Genomic DNA, 20,690 nt, shown 5'->3' with positions numbered 1-20,690 from the left:
TTGGCTTTTTCCATAGTTTGTCTATTGTGGACATTGCTGCTATAAACATTGGGGTGCACGTACCCCTGTGGATCACTACATTTATATCTTTGGGGTAAATACCCAGTAATGCAATTGCTGGGTCGTAGGGTAGCTCTATTTTCAACTTTTTGAGGAACCTCCATACTGTTTTCCAGAGTGGCTATACCAGCTTGCATTCCCACCAACAGTGTAAGAGGGTTCCCCTTTCTCTGCATCCTCGCCAACATCTGTTGTTTCCTAACTTGTTCATTTTAGCCATTCTGACTGGTGTGAGGTGGTATCTCATTGAGGTTTTGATTTGGATTTCCCTGATGCCGAGCGATGTTGAGCACTTTTTCATGTGTCTGTTGGCTATTTGGATGTCTTCTTTGGAAGAATGTCTGTTCATATCTTCTGCCCATTTCTTGATTGGATTCTTTGTTCTTTGGGTGTTGAGTTTGATAAGTTCTTTATAGATTTTGGATACTAGCCCTTTATCTGATATGTCATTTGCAAATATCCTTATCCCATTCTGTTGGTTGTCTTTTGGTTTTGTTGACTGTTTCCTTTGCTGTGCAAAAGCTTTTTATCTTGATGAAGTCCCAGTAGTTCATTTTTGCCCTTGCTTCCCCTGCCTTTGGTGATATTTCTAGGAAGAAGTTGCTGCGGCTGAGGTCGAAGAGGTTGCTGCCTGTGTTCTCCTCTAGGATTTTGATGGATTCCTGTCTCACATTTAGGTCTTTCATCCATTTTGAGTATTTTTGTGTGTGGTATAAGGAAATGGTCCAGTTTCATTCTTCTGCATGTGTTAAGCTGTCTTTTAAACAAAAGCCCACAAAAGTAGGGCAGAACCCACCTGCTAAACCTAAACAGTATGACTGCATGTTAAATGATAGGATATTGGTAAATAGGATCAAGAGTCTCCTAATGTATTAAACAGAATGTCCTGGATTATATATAAATGTCATTATATATAAAATCACTTGCCAAACCTAGTACCAGGAAAACCACAATTTGAATGAGGAAAGACTAATCAACTGAAGCTAATATCAAGAAGAACTGGATGTTGGAACTACCAGACGAGGATTGTTTTTTTTTTCCAGATTTATTGAGAAATAATTGACATATGTCGCTGTATAAGTTTAAGGCAGACAGCTTGATGGTTTGATTTATGTATGTTGTGAAATGGTTACCACAATAGATTCAGCTAACATCCATTTTCTCATATAGATATAATAAAATGAAAGGAAAAAACATTCTCCTTGTGATGAGAACTCATAGGATTTATTCTCCTAACAACTTCTGTATATATCATAAAGCAGTATTAGCTATAACCATTATGTTGTACATTACATCCCTAGTACTTATTTATCTTATAACTGGAAGTTTGTACCTTTTGACAGCCTTCTTACGATTTCCCTTTCCCCCACCCTCCACCTCTAGTAACCACAATCTGATCTTTTCTGTAATTTTTTTTCTTTTGTAAGATTCCACATATAAGTGAGGTCATACAGTATTTGTCTTTCTATGTCAGACTTACTTCACTTAGTATAATGTCTTCAAGGCCCATCCATGTTGTTGCAAATGGTAGGATTTCTGTATTCTTTATGACTGAATGCTACTCTATTCTGTATATATACGTACCACAACTTGTTTATCCATTCATCTATTGTTGGACACTTAGGTTGTTTCTGTTGTCTTGGCTATTGTAAATAATTGTAATATTGTAAATATTGTAAACAATGCTGCTGTGAACATAGTGTTTTCATATCCTTTGGATATATAGAAGTGGAATTGTTGGATCGTATGGTAATTCCATTCTTAAGTTTTTGAGGATCCTCCATACTATTTCCCATAGCAGCTGTACCAATTTACATCCCACCAACAGTGCACAAGGGTTTGCTTTTCTTCACATCCATACCAGCATTTGTTATCTCTTTTTGTTGATGGCCATTCAAACAGGCATGAGATGATATGTCATTCTGATTTTAGTTTTCATTTCCCTAATGACTGGTATTGATGAGCATCTTTTCGTGTATCTGTTGCCTTTTGTGTATCTCTTTTGGAGAAATGTCTATTCAAGCCTTTGCCCATTTTTAAATTGAGTTATTTGTTTTTTTGCTGTTGAGTTGTATAAGCTCTTTATATATTTTGGGTATTAACCCATTATCAGGTATATGGTTTGCAAATATTTTTTCCCCATTCATTAGGTTTTCTTTTTACTTTGTTAGTGGTTTCCTTTGCTGTGCAGAAGCTTTTTGTTTGATGTATTCCCATTTGTTTATTTTTGATTTTGTTACTAGTGGCTTAGGTGTCATATCCAAAATACTGTTTCCACAACCCATATCAAGGAGCTTTACTCCTATGTTTTCTTCTACGAGTTTTATGATCTCAGGTCTTACATATAAATTTTTGATCCATTTTGAGTTAATTTTTGTGAGTGGTATAAGTTATGGGTCCAGTTTCATTCATGTCAATATCCCAATTATCCTAGCACCATTTATTGAAAAGACTTTTTTTCCATTGAATATTTTTAGCTCCCTTGTCAACAGATAGGGATTTTAAAACAGCTGTCATAAAAATGATCTAACAACTACAGGAGTGGTATTAGGAAGATAGATAAATAAGATGTCCTCCATTCAGATCCCCTTCTCAGCAACAATAATTGGACATCCATCCACAGACAAAAGTGCCTTTGAGGTAGATTTGGGATCTGGTAGGAGACTGTGAAATTTTGATGTGGTCCAAGATGAAGAACCATTTTGTGAAGGCAGCCTTACACCCAGGTAGCTGACTCACCAATCCTGATCCTAGCTACAGCCCTACAAATAACTAGGTACCCTCTGAGTATTCACAACAACCCCATTTGACCTTAATCCTGTCACCAGTACCATGGACCAAGGAACCCAGGAAGAGTCATGCTTACACATGCATTGGGTACTAGGCATACAGACCTCAGTCCTGGCTGTAGATGCTGAAGCCCATAAACCAGCTGCAGCTTCTCTCTGGTGTGGTCTGGGAGCTCCTGGATATAAGCCTATTAAATTGAGTCAGACTCTAGATTTTAGAAGGGCCCTGTAACTGTCCATTTCACCTGCATGCTGTGAATAGTCCTCTGGCACAGGGACCCAGCAGGAGCTACTTCTGTCTGTGCCCTCCAAGATCCAGAAAGGGCCCTATATTTGGCTCTATCCCGTCATAGCCATAATTTTCCAGTAGTCTGGTTGGCAGAGGGATCAGGCAGGAGTCACTAATGTCTATGCTTCAGGAGATCCTGAAATGGCCCTATAATCAACTTCAGTCTCTCCAGCTGTGGTCAGGGAGCAATCAAGCATGTCCTGGGACCTGGCAGGAGACATACCTATCTGTGCCTTCAGAATTGGATACACAGACCTTAGTTTTAGCTGTGGAACCTGAAGCAGTCCTAGAGCTTGGTTCTTGTCCCTCACGGCCATGATCCAGGGCCATCCTTCTACCTAGGGACCCATCCAGTGACCAGGGAGGAGCTCTGCTATGAATCTGGTGGGACACAGCCATCTGCACACCCGGCAATAGGCCCACTACCTGAAGACCCAACTGAGGAACCTGATCCAGACCGTTTCCACAGCACCATCCTACTGAGAAAGGTATAGGAGGCAGTCCCACTCACGCAGAGACCAGAGAAGATCTATGCCTACCTAAGCCCCTGATAACAAGACCACTGACATGGGCCCCACCATAGTCCCAGTGACAGCTTTAAACCAGCTGTAACCCTGAAATTCTGGAAGTAAACCTATCAGTCTGGGGAATTGACAGAAGAAGATCTATCTGCCAAAACCAGTCTTCAAAGACTGGAAGAGGTGTTTGCTCTTCAGATACACAGACACCAATGCAAGGCTATCGTTACATGGATCATGAAGAATTGGGCAGGTCTGACACAACCACAGAAAACCAATAAAGCTCTGATAACCTACCCCAGTGAAATGGAGATCTGTGATTTGCCTAAAAATTTCAAAATAATCATCTTAAACTCAATGAAATGTAAGAGAACACACATAAAAATCAGGAAAAGAATGTATGAACAATACAAGAAGTTTAATAAAAAGGAACCATAAAAAAAAAAACCAGACAGACATCCTGAAGATGAAAAATATAATGACAGGGTTGAAAACAAAAAAGAAAGAATGAAAAGGAGTTAAGAAAGCCTACATGAGGTATAGGACACCAAAATGGAATATTCACATGGAGAAAAGGGAAGAAAGCTTATTATAAGCAATAATAGTTAAAAACTTTCCAAATCATGGGAGAGATAAGGACACTCAGGCATAGGAAGCTCAAAGGACCTTAAGCAAAATCATTCCAACACAGATTACTCTAAGACATATTATAATCAAAATGTTAAAAATCAAACACAAAAGAACTTTGAAGTCTCAGGACTTATCACATACAAATGAACACCCATAAAGCTATCAGCAAATTTCTCTACAGAAATTTTGCAGGCCAAGAGAGAAGGGAATATGTATCTGAAGTGCTAAAAGGAAAAAAAAAAAAAAAACTGCCAGCAAAGAATACTATGTCTGACAAAACTATCCTTCAGAAATGGGAAGATAAAGACATTTCCAGACAAAAGCTAAGGGAGTTCATTACCACTAGACCAGTGTTACAAGAAATGCTAAAGGGAGCTCCTCAAACTGAAATGAAAGGATGCTAAGTAACAACATGAAAACAAAAGTATAAAACTCATTGATAAAGTAAATAGTCAAATCCAGAATACCGTAAAACTATAATGGTGGTGTGAAAATCAGTTTTATCTCTAGCATAATTGTTAAAAACATTATTAAAAATAACTATAGCTATAATAATTTGTAAATGGTGCACAGTATAAAAAGGTGTGAAGTGTGACATCCACAACATAAAACGTGGGTGAGTAAAAGTGTAGACTTTTTAATTGTGAGTGTAGAGTTTTTTAATGCAATTGAAGGTTGCTTGTTATCAGCTTAAAGTAGACTGTTATATTTATCTATAGAGAAAGGAATTCAAGTATATTGCTACGGAAAATAAATCACAAAGGAAAACAACAAGAGAGAAGAAAGGAATAAAGGAACAACAAAAAGACAATTAACAAAATGGTAATAATAAATCTTTACCTATCTATAATTACATCAAATTTAAATGGACTAAATACTCCAATAAAAAGACAAAGAGTGCCTGAATGGATTAAAAACAAGCTCCATCTATATGCTGCATACCAAAGAATCACTTTAGTTTTAGGAACACATATAGGCTGAAAATGAAGGGATGATAAATGAATACGTTAAGAAAATAGAAAAATGTCAAATAACCTAACTTTATACTACAAGAGTTGGGGGGGGAAAGAAAAAACTAAACCCAAAGTTAGCAGAGAAAATAAAAAAAGATTAGAGCAGAAATAAAATAGAGACCAGAAAGACAATAGAAAAAAAATCAATGAAACTGAGAGCTGGTTTTTTGAAAAGATAAACACAATTGACAAACCTTTAGCTAGATTAACCAATGGGGAAAAAAGAGAGAGGACTCAATAAAAGAATTATAAATGAAAGAGATGCTGGTGATTTTTATCAAACATTTAAAGAATGTTTGCCAGTCCTTCTCAAACTTTTCCAAAAAACTAAAGAGGAGGGAATACCCCCGAACTCACTTTAGGAGGCTAGCTTACCCTGATACCAAAGCCAGATAAGAACACTATAAGAAAAGAAAATTACAGGCCAATATCCTTGATCAATATAGATGCAAAGATTATCAACAAATTACTAGCAAACTCAATTCAAAAGCACATTGAAAAGATTATAAACCATGATCAAGTTGGATTTATCCCTGAGTTGTAAGGATGGTTTAACATATGCAGATCAATAAACATGATATACCACATTAACAGAATTAAGGAAAAAATCGCATGATCCTCCCAGTAGAGGCAGGAAAAGCATTTGGCAAAATTTCAACACACTTTCATGATAAAAACTTTCAACAAATTGGGTATAGAAGGAACATAAAATAAAGGTCATATATGGCAAGTCCACAGCTAACATTATATTCAGTGGTGGAAAGCTAAATGCTTTTTCTCTAAAATCACAAACAAGACAAGGGTGCCTACTCTTATCACTCTTATTCAACACAGTACTGAAAGTCCGAACTAGAACAGTTAGTCAAGAAAAAGAAAGAAAAGGCATCCAAATAAGAAAGAAAGAAGTAAAATTGTTTCTATTTGCAGATGACATGATGTTATGTATAGAAAATCCTAAAGACTCCACCAAAATACTTTTGGAGTTAATAAATGAATTTAGTAAAGTTCCAGGATACAAATCAATATACAAAAAGCAGTTGCATTCCTATACACTAACAACGAACTGTCTGAAAAAGAAATAAAAATCTCCTTTACAATACATAAAAGTAAAATATATAGGAATAACTTAACTAAGCGGGTGAAAGATCTGTACACTGAAAACTATAAGATTTCAATGAAGGAAATTGAAGAAGACACCAATAAATGGAAATATATACTATGTTCATGGATTAGAAGAATTAATATTGTTAAAATGTCTACACTGCTAAAAGCCTCAATAGATTCAGTACAGTTCCTATCAAAATTCTGATATCATTTTTCACAGAAATAGAAAAAAAATCCCACAATTTGTATAAAACCATAAGAAACCCCAAATAGATAAAGCAATCTTGAGTAAGAAGAATGAAGCTGTAGGTAGTACAATTCCTGATTGCATATTTTATACTACAAAGCTATAGAAATCAAAACAGTATCCTATCAGCATGGAAACAGACACATAAATCAATGGAATAGAATAGAGAACACAGAAATAAACCCGTGCATATATGGTTAACTAATATTTGATAAGGGAGTCAAGAATACTCAGTGGGGAAATGATAGTCTTTTCAATAAAGTGTTGGGAAAACTGGTTATTCATATGGAGAAGAATAAAATTGCATCCTTGTCTTCCACCACTCATAAAATTTAGCTTGAAACGGATTAAAGATTTAATTATAAGGTTTGAAGTTATAAAAGTCCTAGGAGAAAACAGGGAAAAGCTCCTTAACATCAGTCTTGGCAGCAGTTTTTGTTTATAAAATCAAAAGCACAAGCAATAAAAGCAAAACTAAAAAGGTTGGGTATACTTTAAACTAAAAAGCTCTGCATGGCAAGAGAAATAATCAAAGGCAACATATGGAATGGGGAAAATGTTCGCAAACCATATAACTGTTAAAGAGTTAATATCCAAAATATAAGGAACTCATACAACTCAATAGCAAAAACAAACATGATTAAAAATGGAGAGATCATCTGAACATTTTTGCAAAAAAAAAAAAAAAAGACAAAGGGTACATGAAAAGACGATCAGTGTTACTAAGGAACACTGAATGAAATGAAAACCACAATGAGGTATTACCTCACACCTCCTAGAAGGGCTATTGTCAAAACACAAGAGAGATAATAAGTGTTGGTGAGAATGGGAAGAAAAGGGAGCCCTTTTACACTGTTGGTGGGAGGTAAACTGGTATAGCTACTATGCAATTATCACTATAAAATGAGATATCACTATAAAACTACAAGAATGATTAAAATTACTCATATATTGCTGTTGTGAAAGTAAAATTGAGTCTTTAAAAATGGCTTAGCAGTTCCTTTTAAAACTAAGAATGGCCTTAGCATTATAACCCAGCAATTACATTCTTAGGCATTTATCCCAGAGAGATGAAAATGTATGTTCACACAGAAGCCTATGCATGCATGTTTGTGGTAACATTATTCATAATAGTTAAAACCTGGACTAACGGGGCACCTGGGTGGCTCAGTCGTTAAGCGTCTGCCTTTGACTCAGGTCATGATCCCGGGGTCCTGGGATCGAGCCCCACATCAGGCTCCCTGCCCAGTGGAAAGCTTGCTTCTCCCTCTCCCACTACTCCCCCTGCTTGTGTTCCTTCTCTCGTTGTCTCTCTCTGTCAAATAAATAAAATCTTAAAACAAACAAACAAACAAACCTGGGATTAACTAAATGTCCTTCAATGATTATTGATAGTTATAAATGAATGGTTAAACACATTATAGTACATCCATATCATGGAATAACACTCAGCAATAAAAAGGAATAAACTATTGTTCATTGTTTATTGTGCATATCAACACAACTTGAATGAATGTCAAGGAAATTATGCTGAGTGTAAAAGTAAATTTCAAAAGGAGATATATTTTATGATCCCTGTTATATAATAACATTGTGAAATAACATGATAATAGAAATGAAAAATAGAATAGTGGTTGCCAGGGCTTAGGTATGGAGCAGGGAGTGGGTGGGTATGACTATACAGTGATAGCAAGAGGAAGTCTTGTGATAATGGTGCAGTTAAGTATCTACACATGTGATACGATTGTGTAGAGCTACATGCACACACTGCATGTAAACTGGTGAATGTAACGTCAATTTCCTAGTTTTGATATTATGCTGTATAGTTTTGCATGAGGCAAGCTGGGTGAAGAGTACATGAGACCTTTTGTACATATCTTTGCAACTTCCTGTGAATTTATAGTTGTTTCAAAATAAAAAAGTCTCTTAAAAAACTGCAAATAAATAAAAAATAAAAAGAAGAGAAAATATTAAAAACATCCGTAGAAAAATTCAGATTTTCTTTAAAAAAGAAATGTGGCTGAATTCTCAAAAATAATAATGGAAACAAAAGAAAACAGGAAGAAAGTAATCCCAATATATAGTGAGATACAGTGAAAATATCTTCAGGTCTAAAAAAAAAAATTGCTGTACAAAACAAAACACAGAATTTGTCACTACTAAAATAAAAGGTATTCCTTATGCTGCTGAGAATGATCCCAGATGGATGGTTGGAGGTGAAGGAAGAAATAGAGCAATAAGAATAGTAAATATGTAGATACATATAAATGTATGCTAATGCCAGGTGTGACAAGTGGAATTAAAGTATTTTGTGCAATTAAAGTATTTTAAGTTCCTTGCAAAATCTGAGATGAGGGAAAAGGACCAATGAATACTTAATGTACATAAGTCAGTATTAATTTATAATCTCTGGATAAGCACTAAAAGAATATTAAAAGTGTGTATGACTTTCAGACTAACAGAGGGAAAAGTAGAAGAAATTTCAGTTAATGCAAAGAAGAAAAAAAATGAACAGTTTTGACAAAATAAGTAGAAAAGTGATTCATACAAGATAAGAAGAATTTTTCCTCAAGCTATCAGAATTTACTGTATGGCCATAGTCATTAAGATATTTTAACAATGGTCTTACATAAGATTGGCAAATAGATTAATGAAAGAGAATGTAGGTTCTAGAAATAGACCGTGTATATATGGCCACTTGATTTTATGACTTTTTGGGGTGCATGCAGTTAGAATATGTACTCACTATGTAGCAGTGTTTACCTATGATAGTCCAATATACCCATCACCAGTTTGAAGCTATACTTGCCATAGAGACAGAAATGTGTACATCCTTTCCTTAGATCATTAGTTCTAAGGGGAAGTGCTGGACATGCACTATGAAATTTCCTGATTATTCTGTCATGCTGAGCACTTTGTTTTAGTTACATATTCTTTACAAATGATAAAAGTCTAAAACAAATTAATTCATACTCAACTGAGAGACATCCATCTTATGGTAATTTCTGTATACATCTGCTACTTCCATCATGGGTTGATTTAAATAATTTCTTTGAGTTTTGAAGTGTTTCACTAAGTATCACCCATATTTTAGTCCTACAGTGGTATTTTCAAGTAAGACTCTGGAAATTCCTAACACCAGATAAATTGTTTTGATAGACTTTTATGCTGAACAATATAATTCCCTAACTGAAAGTATTTTCATAGAGTATGTTAATATTTTTCACTGGGGACCTTGACATTTGCCTGGAAATTTAATTATAAGCTTGTACTTTTATATGAAGATTTTCTCAAAGTGAATATTAAATATACTAAAATACTAAATATTCTAAATAATTTAATCTGAAAAGACATTTCTGTATTAGAGGAAAGATTAGTAGGCATTAGATAAATATTTTATCACTGGTCATCATTCAGTAGTTCTACTGGTTAGATTTACTTATTATTTGCCTATATTATTAAAAGCAGGGAGGATTCAGTGTCAGTGACTTAGCTTTAGATTTAGAATTGTTCATTTTAATTGTGGTAATTTCATTATTCTTAATTTTTATTATAGAACAACTTAGTTTTTGCTTTTCCTAGATTATCTAGATTATATTCCATAATATACAGCAGGGCTAATTAGATGCCTTTTCTAATTATAAATGAGGATTATAATCCTAATTTTATATTAGATTATATTTGAAAAGGGCCAAGAGACTTTCAGAAGAGGAGTGCAAATTTTCTTTTCCCTAGGCTTATATTGTTGTGGGTGGGTGTGTGACTGTGATGGTTTGCATTGATAGGTTGTTGGTGAGGGGCAGGTAACCAGAAATAAGCAAGGATTTAACAAGCACATACCAGTTGGATTGTGCATCTTGTATGCAAGCCTTTAATTTACAGTGAATGATTAAATCTATATAAAATACTTGATACTTGTGCATATTGAGTGCAATAAATAACTGATATTTTACTTATTGCTATTCACTTTGCTTCCTTTTCTGTTGAGATCACTGTTCCAATGAAATCTCAGTTTTAATTGGGAATGAGGGAAGTGAGTTTAGGGCAGGTGTGGGCATGGTTCTGAGATGCAGGAAGGTTGAATAACCAGCAGATAATTTGAGTTCTCTGAATAGAGGACAGAAAAACATCCAAACAGATGTCTGTCCCCTTCTCACATGTGCATGGAAACCTAGATGATGCATTGGAACTCATTCCTGGCCAAAGCCGAAACTCAGAACAGAGCTTAAGGCAGAAAAAAAAAAAAAAAAAAATCCCCCTTGTTCTACTTCCATTCAGAAAAGTGGAAGGAGAGAAAGGAAAGCATGGGTTCTGGTGTGGGTAGAAACCAAGTAAAATTCAACCAACTGGGATTGGTGACATCGATTTAAAATAATGTTGTTTCAGGGGCGCCTGGGTGGCTCAGTCGGTTAAGCATATGATTCCTGGTTTTGGCTCAGGTCATGATCTCAGGGTCATTAGATCGAGCCCCATGTGGGGCTCTGTGTTCAGCATGGAGTCTGCCTGAGATTCTTCTCCTCTCCCTCCCCCCTCTCCTGCTCTCTCTCAAATAAATAAATAAATAAATAAGTCTTAAAAAAATGTTTCAGAAAAAAGTGTTCCTGGGACAACTGAATTTTAAGTAGAGTTCTCTCATATATTTGTTGATAACCCAATGTCCATTACCTGCCTATTTATGACATATAGCTGGGTGGTGGGGGTGGGGTGGGCGTTCAGAAGGTTGAGATTTCAAATGCAAATTTTTAAGAGATCTAATTAAAAACAGAAAATTGAAACGTGCAGATTTAGAATTAATTCAGTGATCAGATCTTAATACAGTTTTGAACTAAAACAACATTCTACAAATGATAATGTGCCATATGCAATTAATATTTAAGATAATTATAGATGTTGAGTAAGAAATATATCTGATTGACACCACCTCCATTATTGACTGTAATTGTCCTGCATGTTTATTGCTTTAACAAAAAGACTAGAAAGTCCTGAGATTTTAGAACTGGCTTTAAATTTGTTTCTTGATAACTTTCTCCTGAGGTTAAGAGGAACAAAAGTAGTACTTACCTCTTAGGGTAATGAAGTACAAAGTAACTTACTCCTAAGGAAGTAATTAGGTAAGTAATTTTGGGGCAGAATCCCATGCTATCTGTACATTGTGGGACCCAGAACAAGGGTTCTTAACCTAGAACCTCGGAGGGTCAGCCTGTGGATGGGTAAACACCAGGAATGTTATGTAAAATTTGGTGTTTGTGTGTACATATGTGCTTTTTCTGTTTGTTTTTTAAACTAAGGAGTCCCTTAGCTTTCATTAAATGAAATGATCTTTTATTAAAATAATTTCTACTATTGACTGATTACTCTTCCAGTTTTAATAATGACTCTATGATGAGCTACATCCTCATTCATAGTTTTGCTTTTATCTAGTGGACATTAAAATGTATTTTGAGACACTCATCATTGTTATTTAATTAGTATCCATTCTCCAGCTCATTAATTGTGCTAATGTTACATATAGTACATGGTTGCCTATTATTAGCAATAATAGCCCTAAATTCTATTAGTCCTTACGTGTTATATAATATAAATCTTCATTCAGTAATTACTTAATGGTTCTTTAAATTGTTTTTCAAAATTTTTAAAAAGAATGTTATCTTCCTATGTGTATTTTTAAAATTAATATATTTGAATTGGTACCAGTAACAAAATTATAATTAACAAGGAAACAGATATTAATGCAGAGGACTGTCTAAATATATAGTATATTTATGAAGTTAAAGACTGTAGTTGGTAATAAACTATATTAAGAGGACATCTCTTATTTTTATAACCAGAAAAATAAAGCCAATAAAAAGATGCAGTATGCATTTATAGCATCAAAAAATTTATGCTATAAAATGTGATAAAAATGGTAATGTGATAGTAGTAATAATAAACATAAATATATAAAATATTATGTAAATATATAAAAGTAATAGTAAACATGAAAATATAAGGTAACACTTCTTTTGGGTGGATCATTACGGGTTCAGTCAGGAAAACAGATGTATCTGGGTCATATAGGGTTTAAAACAAACCAGTTTATGTGATGGTGAGTTAGAAGGTGGGACACAGAGGCCAGGGAAATGCTGCTGAAGGTTGTGGGGCTGTCGCCAAAGGCAGGAGGAGCTGACCCTGAAGGTCTCTGCCCGGAGCACAGAAGTAAGTGGCTCTCAAATGCTTGCCTGGAAGCTGCTGCAGTTCTCCAGTACCTTTGCAGATCTCCCACAGCTATCCCAGTCTGCAGCGGTTTTCACAAATTTGCTGGGAAACTGCTGTGACTTCTTCATCTACCCTCACATCTGCCTGCAGTTAACTCTGGAGAATTTCTTCTGCCTCTCTGTGCTCTTTCCAAGTCTCCTCTGAATTCCTCACAGTAGGAAACTGTAACCCAGATCATATAAAGGAGATTTTGGGAAACAGTTCCCAGCCTTAGAAGGAAATGTAGACAGCCTGTTATAGTAGGCCACATATATTCCAAGCACTTTATGAGTGCTTTGCAATCTTTTTATTTAATCCTCCTGGCCACTCTATGATGTAAGTAGTATCATTCACATTTAGTAGATGGTCCTATTGAATTTTAAAGTGATGGTCTTGCCCAGAGCCTTACAGCTAGTAAGTAGAAGATGATTTTAAAAAGTGTCCCTCTGATTTCAAAGCTTTGGTGTCTAATCACTACCTTATCCTGTCTTCTATCGCATTTCATTTACATTAGTAATATTATTAATATTAGTTAAGTATGAATTAAATCCTCCATTGGTGACAGTTAATATATTTTGTTTGCAACTTTAATGCCCCAAATTTAAGCTTGTAAGTGCAAATTGATCACATTAAAATTAATACCTACATTTTATCAATCCCCAAGTCCTTAGCCTAAAATTTCTGCAAATGTTTTTGTTCCAAGGCAGGAGTGCTATGACTTCCATTGCTGTTTCAATTTTTATGTTCCCACGGCCAACATCTCTCAGGGATCCTTGGCTGAAGGAAGACTTGAATGTCACTGAAGCAGCAGATGAAGAGGGCGCCCCACACTATAGGCCTGATTCCTGGCTGAAAAGGGGGCAGGCAAGGACATTAGTAGAAGAGGCCCAGGCGGGTCCTCCCCAAATCTTGCCTAAGTTCAGGGCAGCCCCTGAGCTGTTGGCTTGAGCTCTGGGAGGGCTTTCGTCATTGAGCTGTAAGGCAGGGTCCGGTGCCTGGTCCTCAGACCTGGGGAGCAACTCCACACGGTGGTTCCAGCATCCCCTTTGGGTCTGAGGCTAGAGTCTTGCGCAAGTTGGGCGGGGCAGGAGGAGTGGGTTTACGGCAAGGGGCAGGACTCGGGAGACACAGGGATCCCCTGATACACTGCAGCCAGCCTCGGGGCCACAGGGTTAGGGGGCGTCTTGAGGGCGTGTCCTGGTTCCCGGACTCCGGGGAGGTCTACATCCCGGGACAGGCTTGGGGCGGAGTCCAACGAGTGGCGTCGGTGGCTCTCCTTTGGGGAAGTTGCGAAGGTGACTGCATCCCGGGGCAGTAAAGGCGTTGTTACTCAAGGACTCTGCTCTCTAGGCGCTCGGGCGCTGTTAGGGCTCCGGGGCAGGCGGGTGGGTACCTCCACGACGCCGGTCGGTCGGAGATCGCGCGCTGGCGCTTGTGTCTGCGCCTGCGCAGAGCCGCCGTCGCGGCAGAGCGGGAAGTCTCGAGCTTGGCCCCGGTGCCAGCGCTGTCGGCGCTCGTCTGCGGGCTCTGTTAGCTGACATCCAGCACGGTCCACATGTCGTGTGGACGGCTAGCCGCATTGTCTCCATCTTGGTTAGGTTCTAGCATCCAGGGAATTTCATGTCACAGCTCTTGCGCTGATGGTAAGAATTGTAGATAAGCCTCCTTTCCCTCCCCGGAAGTTCACCCTCCTTACCTGACACCCGTGGCTGTTCTGGAGTACTTTTTGCCGTATGTGAATGATCCCTGTGAAACTTTTCAGCAGTGGGGTTTCTGTGGCCAACCCAACATTCTAGCTGCACGACTTCCCTCTCATTTCCCCAGTCTATCTGCCCTAAAGTTGTGTCTGTGTGTATATAAATCTTGGGGGGGGGGGGGCGGTGTCGTGGTGGTGGAAATCAACCTTTTTATTACCAAGAGCATCTTTGCAAATCTGAGGATTTAAATTTTCACACCTGGAAAAGAGGTTTCTGTCCAGTTCAAATCCTCAAAATTATTCACGTTCAAATGCTGGTGGATACCTGGATTGAGTGAGAGTCAGGATAATTTCTCTTATAAACACGATAATCTAAAGCTATACTGTTGTACAGTCAAGGTACCCAACATACCCTATTGCAAACTATTTTCATTTTATTTATGACTGAATTTGTCCTGTGTCGTTAATATATATTCATTAATGGAATATAAGGATATCCAAAATTAGTTACTAATGATATTTTTAAAATTTAACAGTGATTGGGTGTTATGAACAAACAATGAATCATGGAACACTGCACCAAAAACTAATGATGTAATATATGGTGATTAACATAACAATAAAAAAATTAAAAAAAAATTTAACAGTGATTACTTGGTTTATTATGACTATAGACATTGTCTAAAGACAATACAGGAACACTTCAGTTTATTTTAAAAGAAAGAAAATACCCACAGAAACTTTCCATCTAATTTGAAAGGTAAAAAGAAGTGCATGAGATCTTCAGAGGTTTCAGAATAGAAATTGCTATGGCTTTAAAGCCTTATTATTTGACCTGATTTTGCTTTATCTGAGTGCCCAGGCCTTCTGTGACAAGAGTAATCTAGTTGGTTCTTCTATTTATTTTTCTGTTTTTTTTGGTAACATACAGTGAATTTAAATAGAATAAAATACATCTTTTCTACAGAAGCAAAATCCAAAGTGTTTTAAATTGCATTCCACTGATGTATAATTGGGGTTTAATTGAACCCTGCATTGTTTTAACCACAGTATAGGAATGATTTCTTTAGTTAAAACTAATAGTTGAGATCTTAAAAAACAGAAATAAAGAAGACCTGTGCCAACTGGTTGTTTGCTTCTTTTTCAGAACATTAAAAAAAAATCACATTTGTCCAATAAATATTTTGCCACACAGTGTTTTTGTGTTAGAAATCCTTTGCTCTTTTTAGTTCCAACTCTGTGTTCAATGTGCACATTTGAGATACCTTGAATTGTTTTATCCATGTCTTTGAGATCACCTTGGAATCTTGTCATCTACAAAGTCCGTTTAACCTCTACTCAGATAAATCTGTGTATTTCTAGACTGTTAGAAATGTCAGCAAATATACCTGAGATATCATGACAGCAGTTTCTCGTATAGGAATTTTGAAGAGTGTATTTTGCTGGGCTAAGAAATCTATGAATGCTTTAATTGTTGTTTATTAGGGCATTAAGGGACTTTAATTACTAATATTTACCTGGGATCAGTAAACCAAGAATTAATTAATTAATCCATTCATTCATTCAGTACCATCTATGAGCTATGAAGAGTTCCAGGCCCTAGGGAGAGAGTAGAGATCAAACCAGGCTAGCCCATGTTCTTAGTGCTGTAGTAGAGGATGAGCAGAGGCAGGTACAAAAAGATGAGCAAATATTTAATGAGATGATTCTGTAGAGTACTAAATGCTACGAAGAAAATAAGATAATAAAGTGATAAAGACTTACGAAGATTCATTACGGTAAGCCTCTCTTAAGATATCATTAGAGACAAATGATGACAAGCCAGCCATGTGAACATCTGAGAGAAGAGCATTCAAGGCAAAGGAAATAGGCCACCAACAAAAATAGACAATGGAATGGGGGAATTGCCACTATTCCTTCTGTTAGCACTCCTAATACCTGATTTTCTGGCCCACTCATAAGACCATTGCCTCTCACAGAATCTAAACTTAAAATGATAATTGACAGGGCGCCTGGGTGGCTCAGTTGGTTAAGCGACTGCCTTCGGCTCAGGTCATGATCCTGGAATCCTGGGATCGAGTCCCGCATCGGGCTCCCTGCTCAGCGGGGAGTCTGCTTCTCCCTCTGACCTTCCTCCCTCTCATGCTCTCTCTCTACCATTCTCTCTCTCTCATTAAATAAATAAAAATCTTTAAAAAAAATGATAATTGACAGACTAGAATTCTCGGCTAAAACTAGCAAAGTGAAACGTGATTGATATGAACGTACAATGGTGCTTACAAGTTCATAAACCTAGTTACACAGCACAAAATGATATCCACGTGGCTTGGCAGCTGTTCATCTGAGAACAATCTGGGGATTCTGACTGACCACAAATTGGAGCTTGCTCTTTGCTGTTCCTTCCTGGAAAAAAACAATGTATAGATATTACCCTCAGGCAGCTTTCCACTCAATTTAAGGCATCATTATAGCTGTCCAAAAATGGAACAGGCTGCTTCAGCAGGTGGAGAAATCTTCATTGCTTAACTCATTAAAAAAAAAAAAAAGAATGAATACCCATCAGGGCTTTTGGAAAAAGTAAATTCTGTATTGTTTGGAGACTAGTTTAAGACACTTTTTGGTTTCTGTGAGTCTGTGGCTTGTTACTTGTTTCATTCCAACAAAATTTTCTTCATTTGGGGATATATATATAAATGGTTAAGAAGGAAAATAACATTGGTAAACCAAGGTTTACCAAAAGTTTAGTTTGTAATGGCATTTCTCAAGATAGTAATTTGAAGTTTAAAATTCTTGGGCTATAGTTTTTAAAAGAATTTAGATCAAAGTTCTAGTATTTCTTTGGCCAAGTAGAATAATAAAAATAAATATAAGTAAATATATTTTGGCTTTGCATGTGTTAGCTGTATAACATAGTTTACGTTTCTGCACCTTACTTTCCTCACAAAGAGGACACTAACTTGTACCTGCCTTAAAAGATTATTATTAGGATTAAATCATTTGCTGTATGTAAAGCAGTTAGAGCAGTGCCTGGCATAAGTGCTATGTAAGTGTTCACTATTATTATTAGGTATAAATGTTTGCTCTATTCTGCCTTCAGGAATTAATGACCAAATTAATAACTGAAACACCTGACCAGCCAATCCCATTTCTCATTGACCATCTTCAGTCTAAACAAGGAAACCGCGGACAACTTCAAAGAACTTTATCTGGATCTGCAGCTCTCTGGGCAGAAAGTGAAACGTCAGGTAAGTGCAAAAGTATATTTTACAGTTGATTTTTATATATTTAATGTAAAAATGTACAAAGGTCTTTTTGATTATAATAAGATAAATGTAGATGGTTACCAAGGGTTTCATGTATTCATTTGCAACTTCACTCATATGCTAAAATTTCACTCATGTGTGGAATTTAAGAGAAAAAACTAATGAACAATTAAAAAAGGAGACAAACAAAAAAGACTCTTAAATACAGAGAACACACTGTTGGTTGCCAGAAGGGAGGTGGAGGGGGTTGGGGGAATAGAGGTGATATAAATAAAAGAGATCAAGGGTATATTTAGCTTGATGACCACTAGTAATGTATAGAATTGTTGAATCATTATATTGTACACCTGAAATTAATATAACACTATATGTGAATTATATTCCAAAAAAGAAAAAAAATTGTCATAAAATATTCTTGAATTTGAATATATGGTTATATATTATGCTATATATTATGCTTCAAAATATGAGAATCTGTGTTCAATTTTAATAGAAGATTCAGATTTGCAAAAAAAGATTTCATTCTGTGTGAATTCAAACTAATTATTCTAAACTTATTTCTTTTCTTTTTGTGAGGACTTTGAATTAAATTATAGCTTACCTATAGAAAGGTAAAAAAAGATTTTAAAAAAGTTACCTTTCACTTTGCCCAAACTGATGATTATTCTCTATTTCCTGTGGTGCCTATTTTTATCTTATGTAGTAAGTTTAACTTCAGGAAGATTCATTTACTCTGGACATTGGGGAACAAACCTTACCAAGTCTGCAATAGCCTTATCTCCCAAATAAGCACCGGTTAAGATAATTGGGTAGACCTGACTTTGATCTTTGCTTATGGTTTGTGTGTCTGACAGCTTTTTTATTCTACATACTGGTTTGTTGGTTTGTCATTTACTTCTAAAACCAAATCTCCTATGCCTGTTATGTCAATAGCCAACTCCTTGCCTAATTCCCATGGGAATCTGACTGACAGGACTCCAAATGCATTCCTGACATCTTCACTTTTCTTATCCTCTTCATGCTTTATGAAATCCCCTGAAAGGATTTTGGTCTTCTTTGGCTATATTCTCATATTGGTACCTTCTTGAGACCATGTCTCAAAGCCATACTAAAGTGGGTAGGGAATAGTGTATCCTCTGAAAGAATGTAGAGCTCTCTGCTGGCAGTTATCCATATAGAAGATATCTGCATTATACAGGAAACTAGGATTTTGGCATATAAAAGGGAACTCTTGCATTTTCCTGGCCTCACTTTCTTGGGTTTAGATTCTAAATAGCATGGGTATATAGGCATGAACTCTGGTTTGTAGGTACAAAGATGGCACCCATCATGTAAAGGCAGACCATATGAAATCGGTGAGCCTAGTGAAGCTCATATGAGCCCGTGTTTATAAATTATATTATCTGGAGAGATAGTAGTATGTTAAACTCTGTACTTTTAATCATCACATATTTAGTATCTCATACTTTCCGTGGGCCAGAAGTCTGTACCTACCACAACTAGATCCCCTGTCTAATCTCATAAGCTTGAAAATCAAGGTATCAGCTGGGTTGCAGTCTCATCTGGAGGCTGGAATAAGAAAGAACCTGCTTCCAAACTCATTCAGATTGTTAGCAGCATTAATTTCCTTGCAGCTGTATGACTGAGGTTCCTGTTTTCATGCTGGATTTTAGCCCGGGGTTGCTGTCAACTCCTAGATGCAATCCACAGTTCCTCGCCACATGGCTCTTTTATATCATGGCAGCTTACTTCTTTAAAATCAGCAAGGGAATTTCTGTCATTCAAGTCTACTTAGCATATATAAAATAACATAATCATAGCATTGACATCCCATCACCTTTACCATCTTCTGTTGGTTTGAAGCAAGTCAAAGGTCCTATCTACTACACTTAAGGGGAGGGGAATTATATAAGACGTAATGTCAGGGGCAGAGATCATGGGGATCATCTTAGAATTCTGAGTAGCACAAGTACTAATGACTTACTACTTGGAGAGGGTGAAGGAGGGGAGGAGATTATTATAACTTCCAATTTACTGACTTGGGTAATGGCATAAATGCTTATTTAACAAAGCAAGATGGGAACAGAGGACAATAATAAGTCTACTTCCTATTGATGACTGAGTTTTTGTGAGGCATCATAATAAATAATTCCAGCAGGCAGTTAGATATGAGTCTAAAACTCTGGGGCTGGGTCAAGGCAGGAGTCACAGAGTGGCATTTAGTATCATACATATAATCGTTAAAGTTATGAGAGTGAAAGAATGGAAGAAGTTGTAAAATTTGCCATTAGAGTGGGAGATGGACTGGGGCAAAGCAAGTGTGAGATTATATCTGATGCCTGAAATTTTGTCTTTTTATTAAGAAGTGAGGTCGTTTGCTGAGAACAAGAGGATTGGGAATTGAAGAGGGGAGATTGTAGTGATGCCAATTGTGAAAAGTCACCAAGGAAAAGGAGAAAATAGTTGGCAAAAGGAAAAAAAAAAAAAAAGACTGTGAGGCAGTTCTTGGTCCTCTCTGAAGTTGAAGACATGAATGACTCTTAGAAACCGTGAGACAGTTGTGATTTTCTCTAACAGTGCCCGGAAGCAGTGGGAAGGGAGCAGAGCCAACAGTTTGAGGGACTGAGTGAGAACTGTGGTTGCGGCATGGCAAGGGTAGAGGGTGGAAGAACAGTTTTGCGAAGCAGTCGAGGACATATGTGAGGAATTTTATTCAAGTTGATCAAAGCACCTAGTCTGGTATGAGAGGGTAGCGAGCAAGAATAGGAAAAGAATTAGACAAAAAAGCAAATCAGAGAGCTGAAGATAAAGACCTTTAGAAGGCTGATGCAGGGGTAGGTGCAGTGA

At 36.7% G+C, this 20,690-nt stretch overlaps 1 protein-coding gene across 2 annotated transcripts in view; it reads left to right on the top strand.

Moving 5' to 3' along the window:
• The window catches only part of CUNH8orf34 (chromosome unknown C8orf34 homolog), a 148,352-nt gene that overhangs the window by 62,850 nt on the left and 64,812 nt on the right, over window positions 1-20,690 (top strand). For both annotated transcript variants that reach the window (XM_088023135.1, XM_028112586.2), the window contains exon 2: window positions 17,678-17,825. In XM_088023135.1, coding sequence (XP_087879261.1) covers window positions 17,678-17,825 — 148 coding nt within the window. The remainder of the gene's footprint in view (window positions 1-17,677; window positions 17,826-20,690) is intronic.

The sequence above is a fragment of the Eumetopias jubatus genome, unplaced genomic scaffold (assembly GCF_037043125.1).
Source record: "Eumetopias jubatus isolate StellerSeaLion01/CBP00866 unplaced genomic scaffold, mEumJub1_p1.0 scaffold_4, whole genome shotgun sequence".
NCBI lineage: Eukaryota > Metazoa > Chordata > Mammalia > Carnivora > Otariidae > Eumetopias > Eumetopias jubatus.
This window is presented reverse-complemented; position numbering and strand designations above follow the sequence as displayed.